This window comes from Rhinolophus sinicus, linkage group LG03 (genome assembly GCF_036562045.2).
Source record: "Rhinolophus sinicus isolate RSC01 linkage group LG03, ASM3656204v1, whole genome shotgun sequence".
In the NCBI taxonomy this organism is placed as follows: Eukaryota; Metazoa; Chordata; class Mammalia; order Chiroptera; family Rhinolophidae; genus Rhinolophus; species Rhinolophus sinicus.
The window spans coordinates 45,286,915-45,305,751 of NC_133753.1; the positions used below are offsets into that span (position 1 = coordinate 45,286,915).

At 38.3% G+C, this 18,837-nt stretch overlaps 2 protein-coding genes across 15 annotated transcripts in view; one reads left to right on the top strand and one right to left on the bottom strand.

Annotated features, from left to right (window-relative positions):
• DENND4A (DENN domain containing 4A) overlaps positions 1-9,439 on the top strand; it is a 95,417-nt gene extending 85,978 nt beyond the window's left edge. For 9 of the 13 annotated variants that reach the window (XM_019725584.2, XM_019725583.2, XM_019725586.2 and 6 more), the window contains 10 exons: positions 126-220; positions 1,465-1,640; positions 1,735-1,881; positions 2,913-3,117; positions 3,359-3,613; positions 4,640-4,757; positions 4,875-4,901; positions 5,395-5,557; positions 5,723-5,787; positions 6,831-9,439. In XM_019725584.2, coding sequence (XP_019581143.2) covers positions 126-220; positions 1,465-1,640; positions 1,735-1,881; positions 2,913-3,117; positions 3,359-3,613; positions 4,640-4,757; positions 4,875-4,901; positions 5,395-5,557; positions 5,723-5,787; positions 6,831-6,967 — 1,388 coding nt within the window. In that variant the 3' untranslated portion in view covers positions 6,968-9,439. The remainder of the gene's footprint in view (positions 1-125; positions 221-1,464; positions 1,641-1,734; positions 1,882-2,912; positions 3,118-3,358; positions 3,614-4,639; positions 4,758-4,874; positions 4,902-5,394; positions 5,558-5,722; positions 5,788-6,830) is intronic. The other 4 variants (XM_019725587.2, XM_019725588.2, XM_019725590.2 and 1 more) reach the window with 2 other exon arrangements.
• Positions 9,440-13,466: 4,027 nt separating this feature from the next.
• The window catches only part of SLC24A1 (solute carrier family 24 member 1), a 29,930-nt gene continuing 24,559 nt past the window's right edge, over positions 13,467-18,837 (bottom strand). For both annotated transcript variants that reach the window (XM_074327546.1, XM_074327547.1), the window contains 4 exons: positions 16,611-17,297; positions 15,859-15,948; positions 14,810-14,976; positions 13,467-13,855 (listed from right to left, as the gene is read on the bottom strand). In XM_074327546.1, the coding sequence (XP_074183647.1) occupies positions 13,606-13,855; positions 14,810-14,976; positions 15,859-15,948; positions 16,611-17,297 (1,194 nt within the window). In that variant the 3' untranslated portion in view covers positions 13,467-13,605. The remainder of the gene's footprint in view (positions 13,856-14,809; positions 14,977-15,858; positions 15,949-16,610; positions 17,298-18,837) is intronic.

The window sequence follows — 18,837 nt, forward strand, 5'->3', positions numbered from 1 at the left end:
TTAGTTTTAATATTTTGAGTAGAACAGTTTGACATTTTATCAGAGAATTTCTGAAAGTATAAGATTCTCATATATTTTCTCATTCATTTTAATGGTTTTGCTCTTTGTATTTTAATAATGAATAGGATCCCTGTCAAAGTTTGCCTTGCCTGGGAAATCAGAAGTGGCATCTTCCTGCAACACGAGTAACACAAATATCTTCCAGAACTATGCAATGGAGGTACAATTCTAATCAAAAGAGCTTCTTTATGTACTACTTTATAAAATGTACATTTATTAAGTGTTGGTGGTCTCAGAGTAATAAAAATTTAAATATATAGCATCTGAAAATTTCAGAATGTATTCTGGACCTGAACAAACTTAAAATATCTAGTATTTCAGATTAATGAAGTCATACTACTTTATTTAGAAAAGTTCCATGCTTCCTTTGAGATTTATCAACATACAAAAGCATTTTCATTTTCAATATTTATATTTATCCCTTATTATATGTATGTTCTCTTTGAATTTTTATTTCACATCTCAAACACAACCGATTTTGCTATGGAAGTACACTTTTTTGAAGAGGGGTACAGGGCGCAGTCTTGGCATATGTGTCATCTTTTTCCATGTTTCTCACTCTTGAATCAGTTTGATTTAAATATCTGCTGGATATGCTGCCATATCTCATCTTCTTACAATGAAAAACTTACACTTTTATACTTTAAAATTTTTTCCTAATTTTTTTGTAAAAATTACTCCCAAATACATTTGTGAGTGTTATTTCATGCTACTTTGCATAAATTTGGAAAGTAAAGTTTCATGCAGCTGAATAGTGAGTACTGATGTTGCAACTTACAAAGTTTCTGAGGACTTCAGGAATTTCTATATTTTATTAATGTAATGACAGCATTTATATTTATCTACAGCAGTACTTCTTAAACTATAGTGACAGACCAGGGTTTTTTTTATTTTCTTTTTTTTTGTTGTTACTGTTTTTATGTTGATCAGACACTTAAGATGTTTCAACAATGACAAAGTACTTAAAGTCTACTAAATCCTTTTCTCAATTTTTTTACTTATCTAACCACAAACCAGTAAGAATTTGTAGACCAGCACTGGTCTGGAGACCACACTTTGAGTAGCACAGGTCTATAATATGTAATTACAAAAACCTATTTTGAGTATTAACAAATTAATGCTTGGGTTTACTTTTCCATTAATAAAACTATGGCAGGTTTATAGTAATTATAATTTTAAAAATGCTCACTTAAATGAAAGTTTCCCTTTCGGGCAAAAAATTTGGAATAGCTGAAATAAAGATGAGTATCTTATCTAATGCACTGAATGTAATCCACTTTTTGTTTGTAACTTCTGAATCCTTCCGAGTTTTAGTTTTCCAATAGATTTATTAATCAAAATGGTTTTTTAATTCATAATATGCACTAACCAGCTTACGTTATACAGTGCCATTTTCTCCCACAGGTTCTCATCTCAAGTTGCTCTCGGTGTAAAACTTGTGATTGTCTTGTCCATGATGAAGAAATCATGGCTGGCTGGACAGCAGATGATTCAAATCTCAATACCACATGCCCGTTTTGTGGCAATCTTTTCTTGCCCTTCCTGAATATCGAAATAAGAGATTTAAGACGACCTGGAAGGTAACGATTTATGCTTTCTTCCCCCTTCGAATTTAAGAATCGTGTTTCCTAAAATAGCTGTTTTCTGAAATAGCTCCTTTGGTTCACATTACAGATACTTTTTGAAGTCAAGCCCATCTACAGAAAATATGCATTTTCCACCCTCCTTTTCCAGGCAAACAAGGCCGTCTTGTATCTCAGCATCAGCCTCTGGTCTTGATACATCTGTTATCTCTGTTCAAGGGGATTTTGATTTAAATAGGTAATTATGATTATGTGAAACTATGTTTTAACAATTTATATTACACAGTTTTTGATAATGACAAAAATGTGCTGACCATTTTAAAGTTTAAATTTCTATGATTCATAGTCTTAAATTCTTCTAATTAAAACAGTATTAAAATTCTCTAATAACCTAGATGTTTAAACAGTTACAGTTTATGCTTTATGAATCCCCAGGGTTTAAGCTGTATAATTCATGTATGGTCATGTTTACTGGTATTTTAAAAGTAAAAATTCTGGAGAACACTAGAAGCTTATAATGAACACCTTTCTCTTATCTCTCTCTCTTCAGGAATTAAATCAGTACGAACTTCTATTTTGGAATATTTAATTTTCTACTTAGGAATATTTAATAATATAAGAAAACATTTGGAGCTGATAGAGGAACTGTAAAATTAAACTAAGACTATACAGTAAGCCTAATATAAGTAAATCTATGCTTAAAACAAAAGCAGAAATCACCTTCATTTCGGAGAAGTGCCAGATACACCATAGGTAGCTGGGCAGATGAAACCATATTGGTAACTGCATGTGCAGAAGAAAATCTGCATAGTACTGGCAGGTTAACATGACCTGTTTAATCCTAAATGCGTAGGCAGCAAAATTGCTAATCTGTGCGCCATCTTTCATCATGGGTCTGTTGTAACCCTTTCTCTGACTCTCTGCCACTGGCTTGTGAATAGTTGAGAATCTCTCTTCCCACTAGCTGAAGGAATAGTTTTCTCTGCTTTGTATCCTTTGGGCCTACAGTGGTTTCTGCTGTATAAAAGTTGTCTACTAAATGTTTTGAATAATTGAATGACTCTTGAATGTTTAAAGTTCACTGGATAAAAAGGAATTTTAACATGACTAGACTACTTAGAAATGTATCCTGTTTCCCAGCTGAAGCCTGAGTTCCTTTGATTTACTTTGTTATGTCTAGCTCTGCTGCTAAAGAGAAGAATATGGTCTTTCTAGATGAAATAATAAATCTAGACAGTGATATGCTGTTTTCTTTTTTCAATGCCCAAGCAAATCTAAAGCACTGGAAAATACATGTGCCCGAAGTAGAAGTATTCAGATCGCTGCTGATAGATCAAAAACAACTATGTCCAAATGTCCAATATTTCCGTTGTCCAGGAGTGTCAGTACTTATGGTCCCTTGGATAAAGAAGACATTGGGGGGCAGAAGCTCATTCCTACGGGCAGCCTGCCAACCACTTTACAAGGAGCTACGGTATGTATTTTGGTGGTGTTAAAAATTCAGACATTGATAATTTACATATGATTTTGTTCCCCTTGTCCTAAACAGCTGTATTGGCTTTAATTTTATTATTGTCAGGAAGAGTCTCTTGTCTCATAATACAATTATAGTACCTTTCTACTTATATGGAAATCATGGACAGGAATTTTTTTTTTTTCAATGACCACATCATCACTCTTGTATTTGCCATTTATGGTTTTTATTTATTCAACAGGAGTCTTTAGGATTAGAATGGCGCCTTCCAAGTCCAGATCCTGTCACTGTTCCATATCTTAGTCCTTTAGTGGTGTGGAAGGAACTTGAAAGTTTATTGGAAAACGAAGGCGATCATGCAATAACAGTGGCCGACTTTGTGGACCATCATCCAATTGTGTTTTGGAACCTGGTGTGGTATTTTAGGCGTCTTGACTTACCCAGTAACTTACCTGGATTGATTCTTTCTTCTGAGCATTGTAACAAGTATTCAAAGGTATGAGAATAAAAATTAAAAGGCAGTGCTACTGTCACCATTGTAATGTTTGCATATTCCCAATGACAAAAAGCTTAATGTATTACAGAATTGTACACCTGAAATCTATGTAACTTTACTAACAATTGTCGCCCCAATAAACTTTAATTTTTTTAAAAAATTAATTTTTATGCTATTTTTAATAACCATCTGAATCATTAGCTCAATAAAATTGTTTTAGTTGCATTTACAAATAGTTTTTCTTCTTACAATCGAGCATTAAGACAAAGTCATGTTTTTTTTAGCTTTCTTGTAAAATTTACACATAATGGGCTTGCATTTTTGTGATAGCCTCAAGAATAAACTGCATGACTCTTATGAGAGGAGTTTGTGAGTTGGCCCCACTCATGTCTCATACCTCTTTCAAAAACAATTCATATTGCAGTCATGTGCTACCATTCTCTTCATGCCTTTACTTTGAATTTTTGCTTAACATTTAGGTAATCAGTTTATGTGTTCACTTGTATTTTTAATATGTTGCTCTATAAAAGCATTTTTACTTTTTTATATGCTATCACCACCACTAAAATGCAAAGCCTCTAAGTGCAGGAGGTGTGTCTTCTCCTTTCTTGTACTTCATGTCTGTGATTGTGCACATGCTTTGGATTTTCAGTATATGATGAATGAGTAACCAAAGGTTAACTCAGAGTTATCTGGGCCGCGGCCTCAGACTGATGTAGAATAGGGCCCCGGATTCATTTTTCTTGGATTCATCTGAACCAGTTGAGATTAGCCCGTGTGTCCCCCTTCTCACTGATCTCTGTCCTAAAACCTACTTTAGAGCAGAAATCACTTTACTTTAGAGATCATTAGATTCTCAACTCAGCCCATCTTCCTTCAGTCAATATAAAATGCGTACAAACCAGTCATTTTCTGTTCTCTTTTCTCTCTTGCATACACATATCCTAAAAAATAAGGATCTTTATAAAATATTTACAAAACATTATTATGTAAGGGTCATTAATGAATGTTTGTTCTTCAACACAGATTCCTCGCCACTGTATGTCTGAAGATAGTAAATATGTATTAATACAAATGTTATGGGACAATATGAAATTACATCAGGACCCGGGACAGCCCTTGTACATCCTCTGGAATGCCCACAGTAAGTGCTGTCATGGAATGTGGGCTTCGGACATAGGACTAATCTCTAATTATTTTAAATAGCCTAAACTAATGTATAACTGACTCTTATTTTGCTATACTACTTTTTGTCTTACAGGTCAAAATCGTACTCTTTTGTTTGAGAGTGAGTGTTTAAATTTCATGTTTTTAGAGTTACTTTCCATGGAGGTTAAGGGTTTTTTGCTTTTTATTTTTGGGTTTTGGTTTTTTTTTAAAGTAGTGCTATATATGTGCTGAAGGGGTTATGTTTTGTAGTTTTGCTTTTAGCATATTGCTTGTCCCAATTTCTTCTTTTTACCTATTGTTTTGTTTGTTTTCATCCTGGCTGCTGATGTAGAACTTCTCCAGGGGCTGTATTAAGGAAAAATGTCTTTTCAGTTTTAGTCTTTAAGGCCACAAAAAAAAACTTTTTTTTAGGCCTATTTTTATCATTATTTGTCTTATTTTTTCCTTTTTCTTTTCTTTCTTCATTCTTAGATTTCTATTCCTTTATTTTTTGCCCTTAATTTATTTTTAGTGCTTTGCGACTTCTTTGATAGCTCTCAGTAGCTGCTGAATTACATTCTCCTTTCTACAAAGAACATTTTCCTTCATATGCCCTTTTGGTTTTTTTACAGCCCAAAAGTATCCAATGGTCCATTTATTGCAAAAAGGTGATAATTCGTTTAACCAGGAACTATTGAAAAATATGGTAAAAAGTATTAAAATGAATGATGTCTATGGACCAATGAGTCAGATTTTAGAGACACTGAATAAATGTCCTCATTTTAAAAGACAGAGGTAAGTCACTATCTTTAATGAATATATTGTTCCTCTAAGCATGTTTATATTGTTTACTTAATAATTTGTTAGAATATCTTGTGCTTATATTAGCATAAAGTTTTTGTAGAGAATATATAGACTATATACATAGTAATATCTTCTCCACTCCTTTCCTCCCCCCAGGAGTTTATATAGAGAAATACTATTTCTCTCACTGGTGGCACTGGGAAGAGAAAACATTGATATAGGTAATTCAGCATAATATATAACATGTAATATTTACATATCATGGAATAGTTCTCAAAGTGTCTTTATATTGGTAGTCTTTATTGTTTTAATATTGTTATATTAGAAGAATCGTCTTTGGCTTTTTTTGATATAAATGTAAGAGATATTTTGATATTTTGGTAATGTTAGTGAAAATAATGATAAATAATAAAAGCTAACAGTAGAATTTCCATATGATGCAGCAGTTCCACTTCTGGATATGTACCCAAAAGAATAGAAAGCAGGGTCTTGAAGAGATATTTGCAGACCTATGTTCATATTCATAGCAGCATTACCCATCATAGATAAAATGTGGAAACAACCCAAGTGTCCATTGAAGTATGAGTGAATAAACAAAATGTGGTGTATACATACAATGAAATATTATTATTCAGTCTTAAAATTGAAGGAAATTCTGACATGTGCTACAACATGAATGAATCTTAAGGACATTATGTTAAGGGAAATAAGCCAGCCATAAAAAGACAAATACTGTGGAGTTCCACTTATGAGGTATTTAAAGTAGTCAAAAATCGTAGACATAAATAGAATGGTAGTTGGCAGGAGCTGGAGGAGGGGAGAATGGGGAATTATTGTTTAACGGGTATAGAGTTTCAGTTTTACAAAATGAAAAGCGTTCTGGAGCTGGATGGCTGTAATGGGTGCACCACTCTGTGAATGTGTATAGTACCCCTGAACTGTACAGTTAGACATGGGTAAGATGATCAATTTTATGTTATATGTTTTTTCCTACAATTTTATAATATGGGGAAAAAATCATTTAAAAAGTTGGCATCTTAAAGCTTTAAATTTCATTGGTCTGCGTAACATAGCTCTAAAATGCTATGGACTCTAAAGCCCCTGATCCAGCTTTGAAATTCTGTGGTCCTTTAGTTGTTGGAAACAACCTAGAGATTCCCTCGTAACCTTCAGTTTTGCGGTTCTGTAGTATCACAAAACTTGATTGTTGTTAATATCAAATATAAATTTCTTTATGCCTTTATTTCTTTATGAATTTTTGCAGATGTATTTGATAAAGAATACAAGATGGCATATGATCGTCTCACACCTAGTCAAGTCAAGAGCACACACAACTGTGACAGACCACCAAGTACGGGGGTGATAGAATGTCGCAAAACCTTTGGAGAACCTTATCTTTAAGATGTGTGTGTGTGTGTGTGTATAATTGCAATATGTATTGTATAGTCAGTGTATAAAAAGAACACTTTTAGACTCTCAACATTTTTCTTCAATTTTTGAGAATGCATTTGTAAATGATTCAGGAAGTCCATATAGCTTATGTACAGAATGTATTAAGAATAGTGAAAAGTGGGGAGAGAGCCACTTTGTTTCCCATTTCCTTTTTTTTTTTTCTTTACTTCCCCTGTAACAAGTAATTATTTTTGTGATGAGGAAATCCCTAAACAAAATTAGTTCCCAGAAAAGAAGACAACTGTTTTATGGTTTCTCTTGGAAAAGAGACGGATTGAAATTTCACGTATGGAACTTAAACAAATGTAAGAAAAGAGTATCTCCTGTTTTCATAGACTATTCAAATGTTTTGACCATGAAGTTGTATTATACATATTTTAAATTGTTTATAGTAAGTTGATATTTTTTTATTTTTTAAACTTAATATAGCAACTTAAAATGAACTTAAACTTATGAAGCAAGCAATTAAGTGTTTATTTTCCTTGTCTGCTCTTTGAAGTAATTAGTAAAGCTGCAGATCTCTATATGTATAGCTACCGACATATATATATATATATATATTTTATTACTTGGGAGAAGGATTCAGAAACGTCAGTGCTAATGTTAGTGTGTCCTCGGATCGCATGTGAATACTCCTGAGCCTGACTGCAATAGTGAGTCACGGCAAGCGTGTGCCCTGCCCGGACCAACTCATTGAGCCTTGTGGAAGGAGAGCCAGACAGGTTCCAGGTCTGCTTCTGCAAAATCAGGTTCAATATACCATGATTCCAAAATTTCTCTATTGCTAATACATACATACAGTACACAGGGAAAGTAGTTGACAAAGCCAAATATCAATTTAAATTTTAGTATTATACATAAACACTTATGTTGAGAAATATGTCAGACAATGTATTCCAAATTTTACCCTTAATATCTAAAATATTGGGTATGATGCAAATTGTACTATATTTATCTGGAATATGACATACTGGAGTATTCTGTTAATATTGTATTTATATATATAAATATTCAAATTTTTTCTTCAAAAGTAGAAAAGGGATAACTCTCTAATAAAAGTACAGCCAGATAGAATTTCCCATATTGAGGAATTTGGCTTTTTCAGTAAGCCTTCAGAATCTGAAGTTCATGGAATCTAAAATCCAGAAATATCCAGAAATCAGGTAATAAACTGAATGTTTAAACACCATAGGTAGATTCTAAAATAGACTGTAAAACATATTTTTAGTCCCATTATTTCTAATATCACTTTCTTTGGGTAATTTCTGATCAGAACTATCGTTTGGCTGTTAGAATTATTTAAAGATTTTCAGTGTGTGTATGTGTGTATGTTTGCACACATTGTCACTAAGAAAGGAATTCTCTAGCCAATTTGAAAGAACAAAAAAAAATGGATGGTCCCAAATTAGGTGTGTAAAGCCGGTAGAGTCCAGGACACTTGGACTGGAGATGTGATGAAGTCCTGAGACGCAGAATCAGTTCAGCTACAGAAAAACCACCTTTTGAGTTCACACCATTAGTGAATAGCACCACGCTGAAACATTGCACAGCTTTCTACTCTGGGAAATAATGAGGAGAGTTTAAAAATGTACAATTTTAGTTCAGTTAGTTTGGAGCTGAACTTACTTACTTGAAAAATCCGGTGCTATGCACATATATCTGCCTCTCCTTTGTAAATGCCACTCCAATTTTGTCTTTCTTTACTATTCAAATCCAAGCTTCATATTCTAAGTGAGTGTTACGTTTTCTAAATCACTTGAAAGTTGTAAAGTGAGAAACATTTGATAAGTGAGGCTTTAGACGTTGGCTACAAACATCCCTCCAGACAGGATTTTGGGTTTCTATTCTATTTGGTTTGTTTGTTTGTTTTTGTTGATTTTTTTGTAGTTATTCCCTTATAAGAACAGCTTTCACTGTTTACCTTTTCTTTAACATAATATGTAAGAATCAGAATCATAGTTTATTGATTTCAAATATCTGACAAAAAAACAAGTGAGGTAAAGGCCAATCTTTATCGTTCAAATTCATTTGGAAAAGTGAATGTAATTTGTATCTCCTCTCCCCACTTCACCCCCACCCTCCCAGTTTTGTTTCCACTTTTGGTTGGGTTTTGTTTCCCTTTCTTTTAATCCCCAGGGAATATTATTTGCACAAATATAGTCTTAAAAACAGAAAAACCTAAATTATGAATGGAAAGTAGTAAGCCCTGCTCAGGAGAAAATTACAATATAGATCATCTTCTAGAATAACTCTGTACAAACTTTTCTTCAATTTTCTCTCTGTTGACCATATATTTTGGAGAATTATGGCCAGTCCTGTTGGAGAGAAATACCCTTTGTTACATTATCTGTCTCTTATTTTCTTACTCTTAGTTTTCTGTGTTTAATAGTTGAAAATAAATTATGCTGTGTCCTGGTATAACTTGTTTACTACTTCCTTCCATTGTGTTTTGAATGGCACACATTTGTATTTTATATCATGTTTTGATATTCAACTTTTTCATCCTATGAGCAGATAGGGAATTATGCAGTCAATTCATATTCTGATTTTTGTCTTTTTTTTCATGACATTTTGTTTTTGGGTTTTGTTTTTCTTTACATCCTTTAAAACCAGCAACTTATTACCAGATTTTCTAATATGTCTTTCCATTTTTGTCTCTAGAGAAATGGCCCCTGAAATTGTTGGTTCAACATTTTAAATTTTAAATACTTATTTTACCTTAATGCTGGTAATTACTATGGTACATTAGTGCCACTAGCAAGTATTAGCCTGCTGTATATAAAAGGCTGCTATATTGTATCTCTAAATACGTTGTAGGTAGATGGTTAAGAAAATAACCATTTATATGATAACATGTGATAGCCCAGCTTTATTTTTATTTCTCCGACTTGAAAGCTGCTGTTTATTAGGCACATTCTCTCAGAGCAGGAAGGGAAAGAGCAGACTGCCCTTGGCCCGCCTTTGTGCTGGAGTGCTCATGCCCTGCTCTTCCTCCTTACACGCAAGACTGAGTTTTATTTCAGAATTGAATTCTCGAGCAGCAGCAGACCAGTTTACCTTCAGATCCTCAGTATTTGGTCTCTTTATTATCCCTTCATACTATCCTCTTTCTCTTGCCTCAAAGTAAGTACATTTGCTGACTTAATTATTTTTGTTTACAAAATTAATATAGGAATTTCTGTCTCTGATTCAAAAAGTCTGTGTGCATGTGCTTATTCTCTGAGATAGTAACAGACTCTTCTGATAAAGTTACTGCATCTTTCCACAGTTGCCATTCATTTGGATGGCTTCCTCCTTTCGTCTTGAAAGATTTTCTTTTCAAACATAGTACTTGTGATAAAACCACTGGAGCAACTGATGGAATTTTCTGTAGATGAAATTTTCCAGGTTTTACCTGTTCATCACAGTGAAGGGCCCGAAAAGCAGAAGCAGTGCCTTTGGTTGTGTGGGTAGTCATAGGCCAGGGTGTCCTGTTGGTGCTAGTGCGCCCCCAGGGATAGACAACTTGATCATGAGCCCTCTCTTTGTACCTTTCAGAGACCAGGCCCGCCTGCAGCAGGGCCCACCCACAGAAAAGGGGTCAGAACCAAGGGTGTTCTTTGGCATATAAGGCCAACCAGCTCTTCACATGTATCTACCAGGCTGTGCCCTGAATATTCCAATTCTGGCCGCCTTTGATACTCAATCTTTTCATAAATGATAATTATTATGATAATAGACAGTGTTATAAAAGGCCAAACCAATAATTTGCTAAAAACATTTTCAGAACTATTGAAAGAGGGCAATTCAATGTTCACAATATATACTTAACCATTTAAACATATACCAATTTTCCTAAGTTTGGAATGCAGCCTTTTTTTCTGGTATTATATAGAATCTGAACTATTTAAATTAGGAAAAGTTTGATATTTTTAGAAATTTGGCCCAAAGTTACTACCAGGGCCATCAAGAAATTGCAAACTCACGGGGGATGAAGGAGAAGTCATGTATGCAGCCATTGTCTTCCAATTCAGACACCCACGTGGAACAGTGCAGACTTTCTAGGCTGAAGGATGACCTAGAATTTGTCCAATGTAACTATATAGATGACTTTGCCTATCAAATGAGTACCATCTCACCATTATCTTGACATTTTAAGGCGGTACTTTATCTCTAAAACATCACAGTTTTAATAAATTATAGATTTGTAAATGACAAAAATTTTAATTTCCAAGCATAACAAATTGATCTTTTAGAAGTTACCTAAGTTTTCCATCTCCCTGAAATCTCTTTCTCCCCCTACTCATCCGTCAAGACTCAGCTTTCATTTTGTGTATTTGACTCTTTCTGTCATAGTGTAAAGTGATCAGACTTCCTTTCTAGGCAGAGAGAAATGCCAGAAACTCAGCAAACTAATTAGGAAAAGGTTAGATCATTAGAGTTGATTTTAATCATGAAATGTCTCTCCAGCGCTTTATCATCACAGCACTTTTCACTGTCCATCACTCCCCACTCAGTAATTCTGGGCAAGAGCGTCAGATCCCGGGCTGTCAGTGAGGAGGTGGCTTCCCCAAGGCTGGTTGGAATTGGCTGCACATACCAGGCTGACGCCCCGTTTTAGCACTAGGCTCTCCCTCCCATAGGCATTCTCTCCTCCTGTTCTTAAGCCATGGCATATGGAAACCGGGCAGTGCCGCAGCAGCAGGAATGAGGATAACTAATTGAAGTATATGGAATTTGAACATGATTCCATATTCTTTAGCATTTTTCTCTTGCGCATTCTGATCAAGTGACCTAAGATAGCGATGAACCCATCCATGTTTGTAAAATAAAATACCGTTGTGACTCACAATTTATTGAAATTTAATGAAAGGCATTTCCAAAGAATGTGAATCTTGGCATAGTGAGGCCATTAATTAAATTAACCCATCTTAAGAGATGGATAATGGATTGAAGTACTTTGAACACAGGCCTTCAACACCAAAATGTTTGATTTTCTTTTCTTTCACATCACATCTGTCCTGTGATCTTCTAGTCTTTGGTGAAGCCTCCCATGTTTGTAAATAAAAACATGTTTACTATCATAACCTATAGTTACCTGAGCTCCCTTTGCTCTGAAACCAGGGACATAGAACGCTTTCATTTCTAATGTGTCCCTTAATTTGATGCTACTGTGTTTCCCCGAAAATAAGACCTACCCTGAAAATAAGCCCCAGTTAAGATCGTTAGCCAGACGGACGCATTTAGTACGTTATGACGATGTTCCAGAAGAAGATGACATGACTGTATTTGAATAAGTGTAGATTGTTGTACATGAAAAAATTAAAAATCCCCTGAAAATACGCCCTAATGCGTCTTTTGGAGCAAAAATTAATATAAGACCCAGTCTTATTTTCAGGGAAACACGGTAGTAAAAACAGCCAGCAGTGGTATTTAATATACAAGCACTTCAAATTCCACATGAAATGTTTAAATGACCACATAATTTTTAAAAACGCAAGAGTCCTTTACATCGGCTACCTTGGAAATACTAATCCTTTTTTTCTCACCATGTTTCCATCGTGCTAATCATTTTTCGAATTTCTCCTTCGTAATTGCCTTAATATCCACTTGTAAGCCACGCAAGAAATCAATCTTCTTGTTTTATAATCCTATCTAGTTTAACATACAAAAATGTAGCATTGCCCCACTGGATCTCTTACTTCATGAACCAGACTTGGCTCTACTGACTTTGGACTTGAAAATGACTTCTCTCCTCACTCATTAGGTGCAGCTGTCACTGCTGAGTGAGCATCTGCTGAAGGGGCAGAGCCAGCACAGCTCTGTTTAAAGGTCTGATCCCTCAGGCTGACCACGAGATGGAGGCAGCACTGACTTGGATTTTCTAATAAGTCCATATTTGTAAATAGCCCCTAATATCCATGCCTTCCAATTCAAGGGCAATTTATCATTTTAATTTCTTGGGCTACTTATTTTAATTTCAATTTTCAGAAACGCAACAAGAACTAATGTCCTCCTTTTAAGCTATAAAATATTGATATACATTTCACTAATGATAATTGATTCCTGTTATACTTTGTTTTTTTCCCGTAGCCTTAGCTCCTTAAACGCACCAGTAGCTGAATTGGTAATGATTACAAACCTGCTAGAACCTCATATTTTGAGCAGAAAAAGAGGACACAGCAAATTGCAGGCTGTGTTTGGGGCAGGGGCCACAAGGATCAGATACAGACCACGTGTCCTTCCTGGGCTCAGGGAACTGTGAGCAGGGGAGCTTATGGCTACTGTGCGTGTCCCAACCCTCACCCCCAGTTCTCTCATGTGGAAAACCCTCGGACTCAGGGGTCCTTGTGCTGCTCTCCATGTGATCGCTGCCTGCATCAGTGAGGCGAGGAAGTCCACGCCTCAGAGGTGAGAGGCTAATCCACAATGCGCTGCAGGTGTCCTGAGGATCAACTTCACCCTCATGTCACACTCACATCAGCGCATCTGCGCCTCTCAGGTCACTCTCCTGGATCATGCTCATTCTTTCATGAATGTGACAAGACGTACAAGAACTTCTGGCATGGTTTTCTGATCTGTGTCCATTTTGAGCAAGAGTGAATGACTCAGACAGATACAGGACAGGATATAATTCGATCTTCTAACATCACACTGATAATCAGGAATACAAAGTAAAGGAGGAACATTGTGAAGCCCAGGATCTTGTTCATTCTCCATTTGCATGATGCAATTGAAGAGATCACAAACAGGAGCATGAGAAAAAGCAAGACGATTGCACAAAACAAGCCATTGCTGCTGACGGGAACAGGCTGTAGTCCGTTGATGAGAGAGAAAAGCAGCCAAGGAACAGGTAGGCTGCAAGATTGAAGAAACAATGTGAATATTTTTCATGTTTATAATCATCCAATGTACTTAAACGGTATTTTACAATGTACAAAGCACTTATTTTTACACACACACACACACAATCTAGGAAACAGAGCAGAAAATATTAGCCCCATTTCACAGATGAGGATACTAAGGTTCAGGGAAATTAAATTACTTCCTTGGACTCACAACTAAGAACTGGGAGAGCCTAGATTAAAACTGAATGTTCTGCGTCTGAGTGTTTTTCCTTCGTGCTTCATGACTTCTGTAGGACTAACCCAGATCGGTTGATATGTGACTCATCTGAATTTTTATGATAAGGCCCAGCTCTGGATAACATTTCTTTAAATTCTTTCGTGATAGGACTCTCCTATGCCCATTTACCTGCCCCACCCAGACATACACATAAATTCAAATTAACGAAACCCAAGTCACCATCCTTGTCCTGACATGACTGGGAAATGCAAACAGCTCAGGTGCTCTGCTCTGACCAGGCTGAGAGGAGAGGGAAGGGAACAGGTACAGGAGGATGTGGCATTTGCCTGTTTAGACGAAATGCTTGTAGAGCTGGCAGGAACCCCAATGCAAAGGAGCAGGAACATCAGGAAGTGACACCGAGTCACTGTTCCTTCCAACCCCACCTCCACCACCTCGGTGGTCAACGAGCAGAGCATTTGACTGTATTTGGTAATGGAATTTAATGGACTTCATTTTTCAATTTATCTGTAAATTCCAGTCAGTTACATTTCAGGCAGCATTTTAGTTCTGTTATCCCATCTGGCTGTGATGATCAAGGGAGGATACTTTGTTGCCTTGCAGAAAGTAATAACATAAATGTCCTTTTAGTCCATGTAAAATGAATGAAGCAGAAAACCAAGGAACAGCCAACACAATGTTTTCCAGTCTCACTTAATATGCCTTAGGAAGCAACTTGCCACTCACCCCACGGTGATGTCAAATATGTTGCTGCCCACAGAGCTCGACACGGCCATGTCCCCCAAGCCTTTCCGAGCGACAATCACACTGGTAATGAGGTCAGGAATTGATGTGCCTGCCGCTAGGATTGTCAAACCCATAATCTCTTCAGAAATCCCTATTGTTTCACCAACCTGGTAAACAGTAACAATAATAAGAAACCATGGCAACAGCAGGTGGAAAATCTGAGGCTCTTCAAATTACCAATCATAGTGCTTTGTGCAAACCCAACACCTCCCACGGAGCTCAGCACACTCCCTTGGCCTGCGCGAGGTAAGGTGATGGCGGAACCGACAGCTGGGGAGATGGGCCCTAGAGAGAACAGGGCCCCTGCTCAAGCTTCAGGGAAGGACAGCACTCTTGTCTAAGGTGGAATTAAAGCCCATGTACGACGCCACCTCTCACTGTCATGCCAACTACAACACCTCTACTTGTGAAAGAACTGCCCCTCCAAAGATGTCCATGTAGCATTTCCAGAACCATGGACCCTGCTAAGTGCCAGGAACTAAGGCTGGAAATGAAAGTCTGAGCAGTACGACACTGACCGTACTCTCAGCCTAGTGAAGGAGAAACGCTTGCAAACAACAATTACCGCTCTGTGCTAAGTGCAGTGTCCCAGGTAGAACAGAAAAGCCCTGGGCGCTCGGGAAAACTGATTAAATGCCAGAAAGGAGGTGAAACTGAGCTTGCTCTCAGGAGTGAGCGCGATTCACCAGGTGGAGAGGAGCGGGAGATGCGTGACAGAGAAAGCAGGGAATAAGGCTGATAAGAAATGGTCGACGGGAAGCAGATGCTGAAGGGCCCTCTATGTCATGCTGCAATGGAAGACAGAAAAGCTACACGTGAAAAGCGTTACATGCACTGGAATAAAAAGGCTGCCTTTACAACCCATGTAGAAACTATAAATTCACCGGATCCTCCCCATTCCCCAGGTACTAGAAATGTACCCGGAAGGAAAACAGTGTACTCGGTCGGGACTTGCTGACACAGGATTTTCGCTCCTGCTGTTCACTCACCTGGTGAGCCCACCACACCATGAGGTATGAGAACACGGCTATCCACGTGATGGATCCCAGGAAAGTGACCACGAAAAACTTCCTAGACTCCTGTTGGCAAGTTTGAAAGGAAAGGAAGAAGCTGAAGGGGCTAAAGGGCTTTGGCCCTTCTGAGGGGCCCCGGAATCAGGGATGAAATCTGCTGGAGGAGACCTGGACGTTTGAGCTGAAATCTGTTTCCACTGAGGACTCGGGGATGCTGGGAATCCCACAGGGGAGTCCAGCCAGTGGGTGTTCAGCAGTCGCCAAACTGAAGAGAGCTGTGTGCCTGCCCTAGAACCGCCAATCTAGGAGTTTGGTTTGGCCTCGGCCACCTCTCCCTGCCCTCCCCCTCTCCAGCCTTTGGGTGGAGTATGCTAGTCCAGTCTTTCCCTATAAATTCTGGGTAGAAATAGCACTTATTACCCTCGGTTTCCACAATATCCCTGTGAAATATGGGCGGGGTGGTGTAGTGGCTTCATTCCCATGTTAAAATCAAGATACTGAGAGAGGAGTCGAGAGGGACTGGTTCACACTGCTTATAGTGGTGGAAATAAGCAGTTTAGGGCCTCCCAAGCCCATCGGTATGCCCCCTGGCTGCATGGGCCCCTCCGGAGCTGAAAATTCCACCCAAGACCCTCTCTGCGGTTGAGCCCTGCCAAGCTGGTTGGGCTGTCTTCTCCCTCCGCTTGTGTGGGATACGGCTGGACTGGGATACGGCTGGACCAACTCACCAGCCTCCGGACATCGGGCACCGTCAGCCACAGCGGAAACGCAATGGGCAGGAGGAAGAGGTAAATGGCCTGCTTCTGCCTGGTCTCGGGCCACTCCAGGGACAAAGGCTGCTTGTTTTCTTCCTCCTCCTCCTCTTCCTCGTCCTCGTCGTCCTCCTCCTCCTCGTCTTCCTCATCTTCACCATCATCTCCATCACTTCCCTCTTCACCCCCTGTACCTTTCTCATCACTTTCGGCTTCACCTTGATTTTCAGCATTGAATTCCTGCTCTTCAGTTTCACCTTCATCACCTTTCATTTCACCATCTTCTGCTTGGAGTTCACCTTCACTGTCCTCACTTCCTTTTCTTTCTGCTTGGATTTCACTTTCCTTTTCATCTTCACCATCACCTCCCTCACCTCCCCCTTCACCGTCTGTACCTCTCTTACCACTTTTGGCTTCACCTTGATTTTCAGCACTGAAATCCTGCTGTTTAGTTTCACCTTTATCACCTTTCATTTCACCATTGTCTCCTTCTGTTTGGAGTTCACTTTCACCGTCATTTCCTTTTCTTTCTGCTTCAATTTCACCTTCACCTTCTAGTTGGGTTTCACCTCCCAGCTGCTGTCCATTTGCACCTTCACCAGGAGCTTCACGCTCTTCACCTGTCATTTCTTCTGTGCTCCCACCTCCAGCCACGTGTCCTTCCTGCAATCGAAAGCCAACATATTAATGTGTAATAACCGCTCTGCTTGGTTTCCTTCCCAGTTTCTCCCTTTTTTTTGTTCTTCTTCTCAGAATGAATCTAAAAACTTGAGTATGAGGAGAAAACTAGTGAAATTCAGCGAAGTTCCCTTTACAACATTCCTACCCAATGGTTGTCCAGTCTTTATATGATTATTTCCAGGGATGGAAAACTCATCACCTAAAGCAGCTTCTGTCATCTTTGACAACTCTGATGAGTTAGAAGCCCACATTTATATCCGGAAGCTGCCCACTGTGTACATGCTTACTCTGTGGAGACACACGGAGCAAAGCTAATCACTCTTCCACGAGACAGCGCTCTTCTCGGCATTACAGATCCCCAGGTCCTTCTGTCATCTCCCATGCTATGGCCTAGTGCCTCCTCCCCCTCTGGGTGAACTAATTCTAATTAACTTATCTCTTGAGGAGGCTTCAAAACCTGAACACAGAACACTGCACAGAGTCTAATAGGGTTATCACCTCAGTTGTCTTAGATATTACCCTGCCATTAGGTTGCCTAATAGGGCATGATATCTTTTCATGGTTACATCACATTGCTGAGTCCCCTAAACGCCTGGACTATTATATTACCTTATATGTAAAATAATGATGATACCTATTATTGAGGGTTTTATGTGCCAGGCACTACGTTAAGTGGAATAGTAGTAATAGCAAGCATCTACATTTCATGAATCAATTTATGATATAGATAGAATTAAAACCATCTGACAGATAGAGAAACTAGGGTACAGACTAGTTAAATAACTTGCCCATGGTCCACACCATTTGTATTTGAAGGTGAGATTTAAATACGGATAATCCAACTCTCGGCCTCTCAACCACCAAGCTACCCTGCTTTGTAGAGGCCAAGGCCAAATGAGATTTTTGGTTCCCAAACCTCATAGTCTGGAGAGTTTGTTAGAAATACAGGTTTCCTCACCCCACTTAGAGCAACTGAATTAGAATCTCTGGGATTGAAGCCAGGAATCTATTCTAACATTCTCACGAGTACTCCCGGTAGCTGACATCTGCAGACCAGTGTTTGAGGACCACGGATTGACCCCAGGTGCTCTAAAAGCCGTTGATTCTGAGGTTCCTCAGATCAGGCTCTCAGCTAATCTATAACGAGGCGCTGGTCGAATCCCTTGAACAAATGAGCTGTGTGCTCACGGAGTAGTCTTCTGTAACAAATTTCATGACACAGCCAATTCCCAAGGGATGCTCAGTGGTTCTCAACTCGTATGTATATGAAAACCACCCGGAAGCTTTAAAACATCCATGCTCAAGGACCCGTCTCGGAGAGTTTGGCTTAGTCAGTTGAGGGTGGTGCCTGGGCATTTTTCAAAGCTTTCCAAATTATTTTAATAGGCAACCAGGGTTAAGAACCTCTGATGAAGTCAAATATTAATATCTGTGAAGTTTTGCTTTGAATTGGGAATGAAGAGTGAGCTTTCAGTCTGACAGAATTCCTGCCCTCCATCCCCAGCCCCGTCAGGAGAGAAGG